This window comes from Salmo salar, chromosome 11, assembly GCF_965601325.2.
Source record: "Salmo salar chromosome 11, fSalSal1, whole genome shotgun sequence".
NCBI lineage: Eukaryota > Metazoa > Chordata > Actinopteri > Salmoniformes > Salmonidae > Salmo > Salmo salar.
Window position 1 is genome coordinate 21498383 of NC_138301.1, and position 18192 is coordinate 21516574.

Genomic DNA, 18192 nt, shown 5'->3' on the forward strand with positions numbered 1-18192 from the left:
TAATGCACATAAAATATGTATTTTTGTAAAATCTACAATACAGTTGTATAAATTACAAAATGACCTTCACAAACAAGTAACTTTTATCAAATAGCATCTGAGAAAAATTGTGTGAGTAAAAGTGCCTTTTATCTTTTTTTAAGCCAAGTGAAGCAACAAAAAAACAACAGCCATAAAACATTGTACTCCTAAAAAGGTTGAATCTCAGGAGAATCAAGCTAGCATCACGTAGTCATCCAAAGTACAAGTAGCAATTTTTTAAAGCAAAAAACAAACTACAATAAGAAACTACAGCAACTAAACCACTAAGTAACAAAGGTGTAAAATAATAGAGATTATTTTTCCCTACGAATTATATCTGGTTCAGTAGTAAGCCACATACAGGTTATAAAATGTGTTCCATTGGTGAGGGCTCTTCTGGGAATAGGGAACTAGTGTTCCTCTGCCCACCCATGTTCCTCTGCCCACTCATGGCTAAATAACATTACTAGGATGGAAGGACTTGGTTCATTTTAGTGTTTTTGTATGAGTTGAAGGGCTCTATTGTTGGAAGTTGTACTGATGTTATTCTGTTATTGTCCAGTTCACTATAGGTCATAGTGTAGGAGTTCCTGAGTGGTTAAATCCTAGTCACATCATTGGAGGAATAACGTATTGATTATGATAAACAAACCATTTTTATACATTCCCATATGGCCATTGGCCAGTGGGGTAAACTATCTCTCAATGGACTCTTCATACAGTATATTGTTTATTAAAACATTTCAATGCTAGGTACTGTAGATACTAGGCTTCCCTACTCATGCTTCTATGAAAATGTATGCACATGACAGCAGGAACGTTATATAAGAGGAAATAAAAGTCAGATACAAATAATTCAGAAGTGATGCCATGTCACGATACATAGTTCTGTGCTCCACGAGAGAGAGAGAGTACAAACTGAACGGTGTGAGGCTCATTTCACACACATTAAGGCTGTTTTTTCTGCACTCTAAAAATAAATGCTAGGAAAAAAGACTATGAGCATTTCAAAGCACAAATACATAGATGTGTGTTAGCTATAGCACACATGCAGTGATGAGGCTGTGCGTCGCAGCAGGCAGAGCGATTCACACAACTGTAACAAATAGATGGATGAAGTGAAGCAGAAGACGGAAGACACTCCAAAGAGCATACCATTAAACTAGCTCAATGACAAAAAATATACACACTTTCTTCCTTCCATCATCGAAACTGTTACTGGCTATTTTCTATGTTGTTAATAACATTTACCATCGATGTTGTTAATAACATTTACCATTGCCTCTGCCTGAAAGAGAAAATATTGAGACATTTCAAACTTGGAAAATTCCTCCTGCAATGAAAAATAGCCCTATACAAGAAATGCAATATAAATTCTTAAAAATCACTGTAGTCAGGAACTATCCTCAGAGTAGAATGGATAGTCTGAACACCTGATGTTGATGATGTCATGGGCTAGTAAACATGCCTGAGATCTCAGCTTGTGCTTGTGAATTTAACATTAACATTGTTTGTGTTTTTTATGTGTTGGCTCAACTGGCATTCTTTCAGCGGACCTGTCCATGAGAGTGCAAAGACCGAGACCTGACCTCAGGTCCCTTAGACTGAGACCTGACCTCAGGTCCCTTAGACAGAGGAAATGACTCTAGTGCCGGCAGAGAAGGTTGTGTCAAGTGTGGCCTCATTGAGGTGAATGTTTAGCCTGTTGAGGGTTAAAGGGGTAGGAAGCTGCCAAGCCTCAGTACCATTGGGGCCCATGACCTCTCTGTCTAACTCAGGGTGACCATCTCGTATTTGTCCTTGACGTTGTTCTCCCCCTGTTTCTCAGGCTCGGCATGGTGCAGCTCGATGAACAGGAAGTAAACGCCGGCCCCCACCACTCCTCCCACCATGGGCCCCGCTACTGGGATCCACCACCAGCAGCCTCCAGCACTGCACAGACCAGAGGAGATATACATACAGGGGTTTAGGAGTTTACATTTGACTTTGTAGTGAGTAAGTTAAAATAAAACATTTAATACCAAATACACTGAGTGTACAAAACATTAGGAACTTTCCATGACATAGACTGACCAAGTGAATCCAGGTGAAAGCTATGATCCCTTATAATGTCACTTGTTAAATCCACTTCAATCAGTGTAGATGAAGGGGAAGAGACAGGTTAAAGAAGGATTTTTAAGCCTTGAGAGAACATGGTTTGTGTATGTGTACCATTCAGAGGGTGAATGGGCAAGACAAAAGATTTAAGTGTCTTTGAACGGGGTATAGCAGTAGGTGCCAGGCGCACCAGTTTGAGTGTGTCAAGAACTGCAACGCTGCTGGGTTTTTCATGCTCAAAAGTTTCCCGTGTGAATCAAGAATGGTCCACCACCGAAAGGACATCCAAGCAAGTTGACACAACTGTGGGAAGCATTGTCGTCAACATGGGCAAGCATCCCTGTGGAACGCTTTCGACACCTTGTAGAGTCCATGCCCCGACGAATTGAGGCTGTTCTGAGAGCAAAAGGGGGTGCAACTCAGTAATGTTTTGTACACTATCTACAGGGTAAATAGTGGTCGCCCGCATTAAAGGGACAGTGCAGTCAAAAACATGATTTACCTGTTTATTTTATGATATCTCCACACTATGAGGTGTAAAAAACACTCTGAAATTGTGAAAAATATTATAATTCCCTTTAAGAGTAAGAGCTTATTGAAAAAATGCTTGGAGTTTCAGCCTGTTCAGGTGGGATGCCGTTTTTGGCCGACAGCATTAAATCATAATCTAATCTAATTATTCGGACCAATGACCAGTTGTCTTCTACCTGCATATGTATCCTCTTAATTTGAAGGGGTAAGCAGGGATGATTCTATCCACCAATCAGGGATGTGTATGAAAATATATTTCAATTTGTATCAACACGCCCACACAATCAGACATCATAATCGATAGCAAAAGGAGGCTCAGGGTAATTATTGATAAAAAATATATTTGCCGTTATTTTCATGTGATACAGTAATGATTTAAAAATACATTGAAAAAGACACTGCATGGGGCTTTAAAGCAACCCAAGAACGTGCCATGGTCTGGGGTACGCTACTGTACATTACACAGGAGGTTGGTGGCACCTTAATTGGGGAGGATGGGCTTGTGGTAATGGCTGGAGCGGAATCAGTGGAATGGTATCAAATACATCAAACACACAGACCATTCCATTTGCTCCGTTCCAGCCATTATTATGAGCCGTCCTACCCTTCAGCAGCCTCCACTAGTACGTTGGAAGCAGATTCCACTACTACCTTTTGTTTATTTACACAGTAAGACCCCCTAGATAGGCTCTCTCTAATCTCCACCTCTCACTACTCCTCTACTCTCTCTCACATTTTCGGGATCAGTGTCCCTTCCACGGGACAGTTGAGCTGTCCCGTGGACATGTAGGCTAATGCGATTAGCATGAGGTTGTAAGTAACAGGAACATTTCCCAGGATATAGACATATCTGATATTGGCAGAAAGCTTCAATTCTTGTTAATCTAACTGCACTGTCTAATTTACAGTAGCTATTACAGTGAAAGAATACCATGCTATTGTTTGAGGAGAGTGTACAATTTTGAACGTGAAAAGTTATTAATAAACAAATTAGGCACATTTGGGCAGTCTTGATACAACATTTTTAACAGAAATGCAATGGTTCATCAGATCAGTCTAAACGGTGCACATACACTGCTGCCATCTAGTGGCCAAAATCTAAATTGCACCTGGGCTGGTATAATACATTATGGCCTTTCTCTTGCATTTCAAAGATGATGATACAAAAAAATACAAAAGAACGGTTGGCTATTCTTTGTATTATCTTTTACAAGATCTATTGTGTTATAATCTCCTATATTCCTTTCACTTTTCCACAAACTTCAAAGTGTTTCCTTTCAAATGGTACAAAGAATATAAATATCCTTGCTTCAGGGCCTGAGCTACAGGTAGATTTGGGTATGTCATTTTAGGCAAAAATTTTAAAAAAAAGGGGCGGATCCTTAAGAGGTTTCAATCTGCCTGCTAGTCTATTGATCCAACTATACATAAAGTTGATCTGTTCCCACTCCCCACCAATCTGTTTCTATTAATGCCTAATTCTAATTGTGCTTTACAGATTTGCCAGTTATCTTAATAGCGGGTAATAGTAAAAGCCTAACAATTTCCAATGACCCCCAGATCACCCCTCAAACTCCCACCTAAACAGCTCTTTGCTACTGTAGCCTACGTAGTACATGTCCTGATTCTGTCCTGAACTGAGCGCTTGATCACCTCACTGCAACTCCTTGATAGAGATTAGCCTCCCTCTGCTAGTACTGACTGGTTGGATCCTGTGGGCGAAAGGGACTGAATTACCAGCACTGACGTGACAAGGCCCAGGTAGGAAAACAGACAGTGTCTAAACAGGCTGTGTTTAGCTGCTAAACTACCAGGGGGTGGATGCAGACTACAGGGCTGGTGGATTAGGGTGTGTAATCTATGGCAGAGCCAGGGTGACTAACCATATCCCATGATCAGGCCTGATGACAGACAGACACACTGGGTCACACGATGACGTCTCGTAGACATGGCACACTCCCAGCTCTTCCTACTGTACCTACTGACGTCAAAGAAATGTGCCACTGTACCTGGTCCTATTGCTTTCAGTTTCTCTACAGAGATTCAGTGGATGTAATGTATGGTGGATGGAATGTACGCTTTATATCCTACTATCACCCTTATACATCTCTATCTTAACATCGTGATTACAGCTGTGTGTGCTGCTAAAACGTCTGAGATTTAAGGGACGTACTTAAATCTATATTTCAAATGGGCAGATTACGTCAAATTTGACAGTATGATGTAAATCTCAGGGCCGCAGGTTTATGTGCGCATTAGAGAGAACTAATCTTAAATGTATACGTATATGGATAATCTCATATAGAGATTATATTAATTTGAGTCAGCTTGCTACAGCAGGAAAGGAATCCTGCAGCAACAGGAAATTATAATTCATGGACATTTTTGTAGGGGTTCATACATTTTTGATAAGGGAAAATCAAGTCTTCAATCTCAAAGTGGAAATTACAAACTTTAGAAACCTTTTTAAACTTCAAATACACTACAAGTTTTAAATGTCCTGCATTGCAGGAGAGTTCTCCTATAACAGGGTGTTCAAATTAAGATCCTACATCTGTATGCAAAACATCTGGTAAGATGTAGAGTGAACACGGTATAAAGTAGAGGGTCAAATACTGTACGTTAACGTTTCCCACCCCAGTAGAGGGTCAAATACTGTACGTCAACGTTTCCCACCCCAGTAGAGGGTCAAATACTGTACGTTAACGTTTCCCACCCCAGTAGAGGGTCAAATACTGTACGTCAACGTTTCCCACCCCAGTAGAGGGTCAAATACTGTACGTCAACGTTTCCCACCCCAGTAGAGGGTCAAATACTGTACGTCAACGTTTCCCACCCCAGTAGGGGACCCCCAGCCATTGCACACAATTGTTCTATTCTAGCTCCGGCACTTCTGATTCAGCTAGTGATTTAACCGACCAGCCCTTTTCCGATGAACAGTGCTAGTGCTGGAATAGAACAAATATGTGCAATGGCGCGTTCTCCCCAAAGTGCAGGTTGGGAAACTGTTGACTTTGGCCATTAGATCAGACAGCGCCCTCTACTGAAGAGAAGTCTATAGTGCACTGGCAGAGATGTCCCTCATATCCTTCACATTTATCTTATGTAACTCTTCTTTAGCCCAGCTCTCATTGTTAAATAACTGCTTGTGAATTGCTTCACCCAGGTTTCTCTGGGGACAGTGGAAGTTTGCATGGCAAAGTACAGACATTACAGCCGATGACCGCTTTGCTTATCTAGTGTAAATAAATACCCAAAGACCAGGGACAGCTTTGAGGAGTGATGGCAGAGAGAGGGAGTCTGCCTCTGACAGTAGGACACACAATGGTGCCATTTTTCTGTTATATGAAGCATGGAATATTTATGTGCGGAAAAATAATCTTACTCTGCCCGCTCACGTCTCCAAGCCTTTTTGAAAATGCAGGAGATACAAGAGGTTGCTGGAAATATTGATTGAGATTGTCAGAAGAGCAGAGATAGCGATAGAGCCGCATACTCCTGCTCTTCCTGAAGGAGGCCAGGCCGCTGGTATTCACTCCCATGTTTCTCACACTGCGTGCCCAACTCCCAGCCACTGCTGGGGAGGAGGACTGAAAAGCAGCATGATGTGCCTGCAGCTCCGCTTGGCACGCTCAGATCAGAGAGGGGCTTTCCTGTCACACACACATACTCTGTTTTTTCGTCTTCATGAATCTTTCAATGTTCTACTGTAAAGTGAGCACGGGCTGTTAGATTTTTTTTAGGAGAAGAAAGCTAATTTTCAATTTCAAAGGGTTTCAGGGCAAAAGGCATCTAACAATGTTTGTGAAATGCTACTGTACTTATGGAGGCAATCCAGCTCTCATTTGTGGGACTTGTCTTCTCTCTAGTATAAGCATTGTTGAAAATTACCGGAACACCTCCATGCCCCATCCGGCCACAGCAGTGAAGAGCCTTGGGCCCAGGTCTCTGGCAGGGTTGATGGGATAGCCACAGTTGAGTCCCATGGACACTCCGATGGCCATGATGATCAAGCCAATGCACAGTGGCTCCATCCCTTTAGGAGCTCCAATGTTCTTCCCATCAATAATGGCCAGAATGCACAAGATCAAGGCAGCTGTTCCTATTACCTGGAGACAAGGCATCAGCCATGAGTTTGAGATAGCAATGATCAAAACAGATAATTGACAGACATACAGATGTAGGATCTTAATTTGAACCAGTTTGCTACAGCAGGAAAATAATCCTGCAGCATCAGGAAATGTGAAATATTATGTAGATTATAATTAAAGGGATAGTTTGCCCAAATTACAAAATAACATATTGGTTTACTCAACCTGTAAGTAGTCTATGGACAAGGTATGACAGCAGTCCATGCTTTGGTTTAGATTCCCTGGCAGTGGCTTGCATTGTTTACAAGCGCTAACAGCCTTTTAAACATTGAATACACTGCAAATTTGCATTTCCTGCAGTGCAGGAAAATTCGCAGCAACAAAAGAGTGATCAAATTAAGATCCTACATCTGTATTCAGTATATTCATTACCGCTACAAAATGAACAGTCTGTAGCTACTGCTCATGCTGTTACTGTGATTCCTCCACCAATATAGAAAAGACAGCCTCTCATAATAGCATAACAGTGGTATTCCTTGTAGCTTTTTATGTAATGGTAGATGATAATAGGAGTTGGATACCAGATAGTGACGGGGAAGAATGGCTTGTTGTTATGGTCTGGGTTTTATAATGACTGTCTGTGGCCAGCAGGACTAATTTGCTTTGATGACCTGTGGCCGTCTATTCTGTTGCCTAAGCCTATAATGGGGCTTCCCCTTTCCCCTGGATGAAGGATAGATTAGGCAGCTTTAAAGTCTTTTGAACAGTATCCATATGGTTAGATATTAGGAGCAAACCTTATCTTGGGCAAAAAATACTCAACAACTCAACAATTGCATGAATTACTGTTCATAGAGGGGAAAACGACTGCTTGAATGTTTGCTTCTATTAGTCAGTTAATGATTGTTTTCTGATTATATTTTGACCCCCTACCCACACACCCAACCACATAACCACATAACCACATAACCACACACACACACACACACACACACACACACACACACACACACACACCACACACACACACACACACACACACACACACACACACACACACACACACACACACACACATCAAGGTTGGGCTGAATTCGAATTGAAGGCAGTCAATTTAGGGAGTAAACTACAATTACAATGAAATAATTGAAAAAATTGCATTTATTTTCAAAGACTTCTCAATAAACTGAATAGTAAAGCTATTTATATAAAACGTTTTTAAAAATCCTTAATTTACTGTAAATTTCACTGCCTTCAATTCGAAACCAAACTTGCATGTGCACACTCAGCTCTTGGGTATTCAACACATATGGTTGTTTTTGCTCAGCCAGTATTGCTCACAATATATGTATGAGAGCAACAGCTGTTCCGGACGACTGTGTGATCACGCTCTCCGTTGCCCGATTTGAGTAGGAACTTTAAAACAGGTTAACATTCACAAGGATTACCAGGAATAATCTGCATGCTCTGAGTACCAGGATGCCTACTCAGAGCATGCGCTGACCAGCTGGCAAGTGTCTTCACTGACATTTTCAACCTCTCCCTGACACAGTCTGTAATACCTACATGTTTCAAGCAGACCACTATAGTCCCTGTGTTCAAGAACGCCAAGGTAACCTGTCTAAATGACTATCACCCCGTACCCCGTATCACATCTGTAGCCATGAAATGCTTTGAAAGGCTGGTCATGGTTCACATCAACATCATCCCAGACACCCTGGACTCAATCCAATTCGCATACCGCCCCAACTGATCCACAGATGACGCAATCTCTATTGCACTCCACACTGCCCTCTCCCACCTGGACAAGAGGAACATTTATGTGAGAATGCTGTTCAATGACTCAGCTCAGCGTTCAACACCATAGTGCCCTCAAGCTCATCACTAAGCTAAGGACACTGGGACTGAACACCTCCCTCTGAAACTGGATCCTGGACTTCCAGACGGCCGACCCCAGGTGGTGAGGGTAGGCAACAACACATCCGCCATGCTGACCCTCAACACGGGGGTCAGAGCCTTGGCAGGACCAGGACAACAAACTCTCCTTCAACGTCAGCAAGACTAAGGAGCAGATCATGGACTACAGGAAACAGAGGGCCGAGCATGCTCCCATTCACATCGACGGGGCTGTAGTGGAGCGGGTCGAGACCTTCAAGTTCATCAGTGTCCACATCACTTAGGATCTATCATGGTCCACACACACCAACACAGTCGTGAAGAGGACACGACAACTCTTCCCCTTCAGGAGGCTGAAAAGATTTGGCATGGGCCCTCAGATCCCCCAAAAGTTCTACAGCTGCACCACTGAGAACATCTTGACTGGCTGCATCACCACTTGGTATGGCAACTGCTTGGCATCAAACCACAAGGCGTTACAGAGGGTAGTGCGTACGGCCCAGTACATCACTAGGGCCGAGCTCCCTGCCATCCAGGACCTCTATACCAGGCGGTGGCCCTGAAAAATGTAAAAGATTCCAGACACCCAAGTCATAGACTGTTCTCTCTACTACTGCACGGCAAGCGGTACTGACGCACCAAGTCTGGAACCAACAGGACCCTGAACAGTTTCTACCCCCAAGACACAAGACTGCTAAATAGTTAGTTAAACAGTTAACCAAATAGCTACCCAGACGATCTGCATTGACCCTTTTTTGCACTAACCTTCTTGACTCATGACTACTGCTGCTGCTACTGTTTATTATATATCTTGTTGCTTAGTCACTTTATTCCTAGCTATATGTACATACCTACCTCAATTACCTCATACCCATCGACTCAGTACTGGTACCCCGTGTACATAGCCAAGTTATCGTTACTCATTGTGTATTTATTATTACTTTTATGTGTTATTACTTTTCTATTATTTCTTTATTTTCTCTCTCTCTGCATTGTTGGGAAGGGCCCATAAGTAAGCATTTCACTCTTCGTCTACACCTGTTGGTTACGAACCATGTGACAGCTAACATTTGATTTGATTTGATTTGACACATACTACTGCCTGTTCACCATGTACGCTTAGTTACTTACATGCACATGACTGATCTAAATGCATTCGGGGGCCCGAGGGGTGCAGTGCTCTAAGGCACTGCATCGCAGTGCTAGAGGCGTAACTACAGACCCGGGTTCAATCCTGGGCTGTATCACAACCGGTCGTGATCGGGAGTCCCATAGGGCGGTGCACAATTGGCCCAGCGTCATCCAGGTTAGGGTTAGTTTGGCCGGGATAGCCCATCATTGTAAATAAAAATGTGTTCTTAACTGATTTGCCTGGTTAAATAAATGAATGCTCACGTGCACATTCACTTATATACATACTATTACACAAGTACTGGCATGTTCTAGCTCACTTCAAACATAAATCAGGGTGTGTGCCTGTGCGGCTCATATCATTCAGTAACAAAAAGTATTAGGATATGGTTAGATAACCATTGATGGTGCATCTCTCACCTGGTCTACGAATCCTCCAAGGACTGAGATGTGCTTGGCAGGGTAGGATGCCCATATATTAGCTGTGGCATTGACACCAGTAACTTGCATAACTCCTCCTGTGTGTTCCATTAAGGCATCTATGAAAAAGGGAATAATGGAATTATCCATTGAGTTTTCCCAATAATGTTAGTGTTATTAATAACCTATAATGTTCCCACTCCAATAATGATCAATACCTTTCCATTCAAATATCACACTGGCTAAATGCTATGAATTTGGGTTCCATTTAGAATCTCTGCATTAATGTGTATGATCATAATGATGATGATTATTGTGATAGTGATGGACATGATGACAGTAACACCTACCATAATACAACCCATAGACAGCACAAGATCCAGCGAAGGCACCCAGGAACTGTGCTGCCACGTAGACAGGGAACTTCTTTATAGGCAGCTTGCCCAGGACCACCATGGCCAGGGAGACTGCTGGGTTCACATGAGCCCCTGGAACAAAGGTCAAAACTGGATTTCAAAACAAGGTTCAAGCTTTTGTAGGAAGTCTGAGACACATTCATTTATAACCACTATCCTTATTTAGTGGATTCAGTCATAGACACAATGACGGCACAACACTAGGCGGGGCAAAAGGTGGGGACCGAGGCTCTGGGTGACCTCAGCGGGGCAACACTGCTGGGGGTTTCAGAGCGCCCCAAACACTAATCCCCAGCCCTGTTCACTAACTGTGGCCACAACAGCTGGCTGAAACATCCGATCGGAATTGGGTCTGACATAATCTGCCTGAATCTGCTTAAGGCTCGTGCAAACTGCATGTCGTTGGAATGACCCGGTCATGACACACCTCCGCTAACAAGGGTGCTGGTTTACTCTGCCTGTAAATTAGCATCGCCGACATAGGAGTGAAAAGGAGCGGGGGGAAACAGAAGTGTGTTGTGTTCCACTTGGAGAGGCTAGCCTGGCTGGGAAGACTGGAGACCCATGCCCCAGTAAAGCTCATTAGTCCAATACCTGTGATCATCATCAGAGATGTCACCTAACAGCGTGAAGGCTTCTCATCCACACATGGGCCCCAGGGTTGAATGGCCCAATCATGCAGTAAAGGTTCCTATACTGTAGCCTACTACACACTCCATTCTTGCTGAATTCATTTTCGCTCAAGGAAGCTCCTCAATTAATGATTAATCCACATTCATCCAAACATGGCATAAATGTTGGCTTCCCAACACTGGTCTGATGTGCTGCAGCTGTAAACCAGGCATTGAGGATGAGGGGTGGTCCTGAGTTGAGCTTTAGAGATACAGTACAAAGACTAAGCTCACACTCTGCCAACACTGGATTTTCTAAGATGAAAGCACATTGAGTATGGCTCATATAACACTCATATTATCTCATATGCTACAGTGTTCATATTATCCCGGGGGTGGGCATTAAAAGCTCTAATCACGCCGTTGCTCTTTTATGTCCCAATTGTGATGGAAATTACCACGGCAATTTCAAATTACAACTCATCATCCCCCATTACGTAAAGCCTCGCTGAGACATAATGAAACCCTTGATTGCTGATTAAAAAGCACTCTCCACCTTGCTCAGCAAGCTCACCTAAGGCAGCGTGACTTTTAAAAAGTAATTCCCCCTAATGTTATCCCTCTGTGTCATTATTGCTGCCGAAGCGAGAAGGAGAGGGCGATCCTTGCTTTAATCTCTATGGAATGCACCCAATAAAGTTCCCCTGGACGTGAGGACACACAACTCCAGCCTTGTAAATCTAGCCGGCACACTTCATCCTCTGACATCAAGAAGCAGCCAGGCATTAGGAATGGGTAATCGAGCTATTGCATATTTCTTCCATTTCCTCTGTGCCTCTTCCCCAGTTAGGGTAATACTAAATGGTCCCCACGTTGAGTCCAGACTGCTATGGAATACTAAGATGATGTTCTCTGTATCATTTTTGCCATGTTGCTGAGTCTCTAGTGATGACCTAGGTATCCACAGTCCATTGCTGTTACTGTATGTGGACTTTCCCCAGGACACAAGTCAGGGTGAAGCACACAGGATAGTGTTAGTGATCCATGACTGTACTCTTTACTTTCTCTCCTGTGATCTACCTGACAATAGGGATGGACATCATCTCCCCCTTTCTCAAACAATGAACAAGTGAACATGTGGATGTGAGGACATCCATGGAGCCATAACACACAGTTACCCAGACATGTGGGAAGTACATGTTGTCCTTTAAGAGTTTAGTACCTGAGAGCAAAGAGAGCCAGACATCCATGGTCAAAGTTCATGACAAAGTAAAGCCTTTTCATCAAAGACAAACAATCATTGATAACCTTTGAGTCCTGCTCACATTTTTTAACCCAAAACCCTTTTTAATATTAAGATCCCTTGGTCAATTGCACAAAATTTGACTTCTGCTTTTAACCCCTCTGAGACACACATGAGCAGGTTTTTGGAGAGGTGCGGGGGCTGCCACACTGGGCACCCAGGGAGCTGTTGTTGTAGGGGGTTAAGTGCCTTGCTCAAGGGCAACGGTACACTCTTAGAAGAAAAGGTGCTACCTAGAATCTTAAAGGGTTCTTCGGCTGTCCCCATAGGAGTACGCTTTGAATAACTATTTCTTTGTAGAGAAGGTTCTACATGGAACCCAAAAGGGTTCTACCTGGAACCAAAATGGGTTTGCCTATTGGGACAGCTGAAGAAACCTTTTGGAACCTTTTTTTCTAAGAGTGTAGACAATGGAATTTAGGATTTGATACCACCAACCCTCCTGTTGCTGGCTCGCCTCTCTAACCGCTAGGATACGTGCCACCCCTTTTGTAATTGGACAAGTTGTTTGTGGATAGAGGTGACTGAGTGCAAAGTATCATTTTTTCTCTCAGTGTTCATCTTGTGTTTTTTACAGTAATGACACTATACTACATCTGTCAGTATCTCAGTCTCTCCTTTTGTAGTTTCCTGTTGCAAACAAAAGAGGATATAATGAGAAAAAAAGGCCTGTCTTATAAAATGAGGTGCTGACCAACTGAAAAGTCTCAACACTAAACACACATGTTGTGTTACAACTTCAATCATACTGCAAAATCAACTATTTGGGATGTTAGAACACTGTATGTTGGCTATGTGCTGAGTGGACTTTAGAAATGGATGTTGAGAATGCAAAGTTATGGAAAGGAGGTATGGTATTCACCTGACACTCCCCCAGCCACGTAGACGGCCATCATCACCCCCAGAGTGAAGCCGATGTGTATGGTTAGGGGTTCTCCCAGAGCTCCCTTACTCAGCACTGTCTGGGCCACCGAGCCACATCCAAAGAGCTGGGACGGGACAGAGACAAAAAACACAAGCAAAAACATGTTGGAAGGAGGAAGAAAGAGTCGTTGTTTTTTAATTTCCAATTACGCACTAAAGACTAGTCCTCTTGTTCTACAGCCTTCATTTCTAATTAGATGGCCCTTTTAGATCAGTGCGTTCCCCCTGAACCCTGTAAGAATGCCATAGAAGATGTCCCATTTGAAGCATGGGAAATTATCATTAATCCTTTCATTGTTTATTAGAAGGACAAGTAAATCAAAACAAAAGTGTTGAAAGAAGGATGCCGTCCAAAAATAGCTGTTTCTGTTGTGAGGAGTGGATTAGTCCGTTGATGCTGTGCCGCTGACCTAGATGACCACTGACTCACTGAGCCCACTGAGACTGAGCCTCAGTAAGCCCAGCCACTGAGCTGTGACACTTAGACAGACAGGACAGGACGGGGAGGTGAACCTAGAGGGGACAGGTGGAAGGCAAAGGACAGGTCAGCTTATTAAGGACCCCTGTAGATGTCACCTCAGTAAACAGTGTTTCCCTCCAAGCTTGGTGATGATGGGGAAATGTGTGTGTTTTTACTGCAGTAATAATGCAGAGAGAGAGAGTGTGTATGTCTGTTAAGGGGAATTATGAACTGTGAATTGGACCAGGTGGTCTATCTTATGCTAATGGTTTCTCTGTATTCAGTGTAATGTATATCTGTTCTCATTCCATTTCAAATCACTGTATTCATTGGCAAGTTGATTGCAATTGATGGGGGGGGGGGGGGGGGGGGGGGGTATGCTTTAAAACCATGCATTAAATATTGATGCTATCATATGATGATTTACAGCCTACAAGTAACATATAGGGTAGCCGTGTTCATCAAATAATGAAGCTTGCGGAAATATAAAGGTGTGCAGTATGCTACACAAATTGGGTCTATTTATTCACAGATTAGATACATTCTAAGGAAATATGAAAGTCAAATCACTGTGATGATCATACATCATATGGAATGGTGCATGGTGCATGGTGCCTGCTGCATGGTGATTGGTGCATGGTGCATGGTGATTGGTGAATGGTGCATGGTGATTGGTGCATGGTGATTGGTGAATGGTGAATGGTGCATGTCAGTAAAGCTTTACTGTGTTTGATCATGTTTTTCTTGATGTCTGAAAACACCAAGCATCCCATTAATTCTCCCCCTCCGATCCTCCACCTGTCAAACTTGCCATTACAACATTCTCTAGATGTCTTAATTATCTCCCAAGGAGTTTCTCAGACCAGAATTACGGATGAGCACATCAAAGAGAAGCCACATTATCAGGATATATTAGTCAGCACCTAAACATGTCAAAACATGATATCCCTGTTGACAGATCAAGTCCCCTGAGAACAATTTTGACACCTTATTACCATATTGTTGCAGCTTTAAAGCAGACTATTAAATGACAGTCAGGTGATGAGGGATAGTGTCCATGTACTTACTATTAATACGAATATCCCCAGAAATTCTGCGAGGAACTCTTTGATGATGTCCTTCCTCAGGGCACATTGCTCCTTCATTTTTCTTTTCCTCTCAAGGTCCATATTTCCCGAGGACATCTGATGTCTCACTCTTGTCAGGACAGACAGTTGAAGAGTAGTGTGAGTGTGAGCACGAACATGAGCGTCTCTCCGGTAGTTCAGGATATAACCCCTCCTCCCCTTAGTAGCCTACTACGCGTATATTATGTACACTCGACTGACATGACCTGTTCATCTTTTTCTTCCATGAAACTGTCCCCCATCACCACCGCTACCACCAGACGTGCACTCTTTGGCTCTAAGTGCTTTATTGGTCAATAAGTGTTTGATTGGTCAATAATGACTCCAATGGTCAGCTACTGACTGAACGTGGACAGAGCGCATTTATACGCGCGAATGTAGACAGTGTGCATTTACTCATAACTTGTCTATTTTCTTTCAACAAAGTCATTCTTTCAAGTTTTAATTATATGGTTGATAATAATTAAATATTTCAAATGTGGCAAATATCTTACTGGGCACAAACTGGTTGAATCAAGGTTTCAACGCAATTTGTCAAGTATTGTGGTGTGGAATCTATGTGGAAAATACATTGGATTTTAAAAAAGTAATCAATGTAAACTGTTGTTTTAAGGGTGAAATTTCAACCACAGGATTTTGCCATCAAAGTAACGAAGTTTCAACATAGACAAACATTACTTTATATATGTTGAATTTGTACCTTTGAAACAAAGTCAGATCTTGAAAGTTATATCCACTATTAGAAAAAAAGTTATAGGCTGAGCAGCACTTCCTACTGGAGAGTTGATCTATCTATAGCTATTCATTAGGTCTCCAATACTGGGTTTTAACCAAACCCATTTTACCATTGATATTTGTCAGTGACTACTAACAATGTTCTATCGTGAGAATGACTATTGAGAGATCTCTTAATAACTAAATTCACTGTTGCTATCGAAATCATTCCAAAGGGTAGGTTTAACAGAGTTAAACAGCTATTGTTTCAATTCAACCCAGGGTTAAACTTAAAATAGACAATGCGCAATACATATAGGCCTATGGTTTCAAGCTTTGGTTGATTTCAAACGTAATCTTCAAGTTAATCATTAATATGTTGAATTCACGTCTCCATCTCAACCAAACGTTAAAGAACAGGACTAAATCAAATCAAACTTCATTTCAGGTGCATTTCAAGTTAGATTTGATTAGATTTAGTCATATTCTTGAACTTAGATTTTTGGTTGAGATGGAGATGTGAATCCAACATATTTTAGTTTGTAGACAAACTGAAATTAAAGCCAGAGTAAGTCAGTGGCACAGATGGAACTATCCAAGCAGAAGATCTCCTTCAAATGTTGATATTTGGTTGCATTGACTACAGGGGCGAAAATTTGATATCAACTTTGGAGGGGACAATTACATTAAATTTTCTCAAGAGCAATTCCTGAGGGGGACACCAAAAGTAGTGCTGTAACACATAGCCTACATTGTAATATGGTAAATGTATATTGAGGAACCAAAGAAATAAGGTGTTTGCCGTACTCCTAACTACCGGTACCCAAAACTACACAACTAATCACAACAGCAATACCATTGCCTTTAACAAATCTTAGTTCAGTCACCAGTTTAAGTTGAGAGTGGGGGTATCCATGGCATTTTCCAATTATGTTCCTATTTTACAAGTCAAAAAAATGGAGAACCTTTCATAATGATGCCAAACAAAGACTCAACAAACTTACCTGAGACTCCCTGTCTCTGCCAGTCTGTCCCTGCATATCTATCCCCAACTCTGCTGTCTGTGTGCCATCTGTTGCCTGCTCTGCCTAATGACATCATTGTGAAACATTTCCATTAGAATTTCATTTCTTTCTTATGAACATTTTATCAACTAGTCTTTGAGATATTAGGCTACTAGGGTTCTTACTTTGCGTTTTGGTGTACTGAAAAATACTCTGATGTCCGTCTTTTATTTTTCTGCCATTTTTCTACCTGGCTGGCTGGCTGGCTACACACACACACGGTGTGTAGGTTATTTACAGTAGGAGATGGGCTTCTATCATCTTATCTTTTATCATTCTATTTGGGCTTCGATCTAAAAGGTAGCTAGCAAATGTGAAACGGATTAAAATGACCAGAGTTGACAGCTGTATGAGTTCACCATTTACACAACACATGCTGCAACCTTTTGTAATTTTACTAGTTTGTTTCATATTGGCTGGCTTCCAACAATAGCTGAATTTGCAAAGCTAGCGAGCACCAATTCCGTTTCAGTGGTGTTTGCTATAATCTTTGCTACCCGGGTTAAATAAAGGTGAAATAAAATAAATAAATAAAAGTTCCCTTGCGACAATTTAGCTTTTGCAACGAGACCATTAAATATATTTAAGACAATGGTAGAAGAGAGTGTAGTTCTGTTCAGTTTGGACTTCAGTTTATCGCTAACCTTATTGCAGGGACTTTGAAGCACTAACTTACATCATCTGTGTGCTGATCTTGGAATAAATTTACGATAGCAAAGATTCCATATTTGACGAGGCCACATAAATGGAATAGGTACTAGCTAGCTTAATAGTTAATATTTGCGCGCTAGCTCTGCATATTCAGCTAGTGTGTGTGCGCGATTGACTGGATTAACCTCACTTCAGTTACGTTCATTGAGTGCCTTTCAGACAGTAGATACGACCCCTCTGTTACCTTGCCAACTAAGGAACTGGCAGTGGATCAAAACATTGTGAGGCAAAGGGTGGGGGGGTTGCAATCTTTTGAAACTTAAAAACGCACAATTGCTTTCATTGCGTATTATTAATATTATTTAAATTACATAGTTATGTTTCAGTGATATATTGGGGGAGACAAATCATATTTTTCCAAGGATCGTGTCCCCCCCGTCCCCCCCGGGATTTCCGCCCCTGATTGACTACCAAACACAATTCAATATCACTTTTGAAATACCATAAATAGACTATTAACTTGTCTACAAGTTAAACAATGATATGTTGGATTCATATCTCCAACTCCACCAAAAATTTAAATTAAAGAATGGGATTAAGCCAGTGGCTCAGATGGAGCTATCCAAGCAGTACATACATCTCAATTAAATGTTGGTTTTTGGTTGCATTATCAACCTAACAGAATTCAATATGACATTTGTAGTACAGTAAATAGACTAATGCTAAGGCTGTCTT

The 18192-nt window shown here is 42.0% G+C and overlaps 1 protein-coding gene across 1 annotated transcript; it reads right to left on the reverse strand.

Moving 5' to 3' along the window:
* On the reverse strand, positions 1-15206 carry LOC106562200 (aquaporin-9). Its single transcript, XM_014126900.3, has 6 exons — positions 14969-15206; positions 13380-13506; positions 10538-10675; positions 10188-10306; positions 6541-6758; positions 1-1953 (listed from the first exon to the last, which is right to left on the reverse strand). The coding sequence occupies exons 1-6, from the start codon at positions 15083-15085 to the stop codon at positions 1791-1793; spliced, it is 882 nt and encodes a 293-aa protein (XP_013982375.1). The 5' UTR covers positions 15086-15206; the 3' UTR covers positions 1-1790.
* Between the last annotated feature and the right edge of the window lie 2986 nt (positions 15207-18192).

Bases quoted from the DNA above. Each gene is read 5' to 3' on its own strand.
- LOC106562200 (XM_014126900.3), bottom strand. From the start codon at position 15,085: ATGTCCTCGGGAAATATGGACCTTGAGAGGAAAAGAAAAATGAAGGAG. The intron at 10,307-10,537 runs GTAGGTGTTACT...CCTTTTTCATAG, and splicing joins TGTCTATGGGTTGTATTATG to ATGCCTTAATGGAACACACA. The intron at 6,759-10,187 runs GTGAGAGATGCA...CCTTGTCTCCAG, and splicing joins TTGGAGGATTCGTAGACCAG to GTAATAGGAACAGCTGCCTT.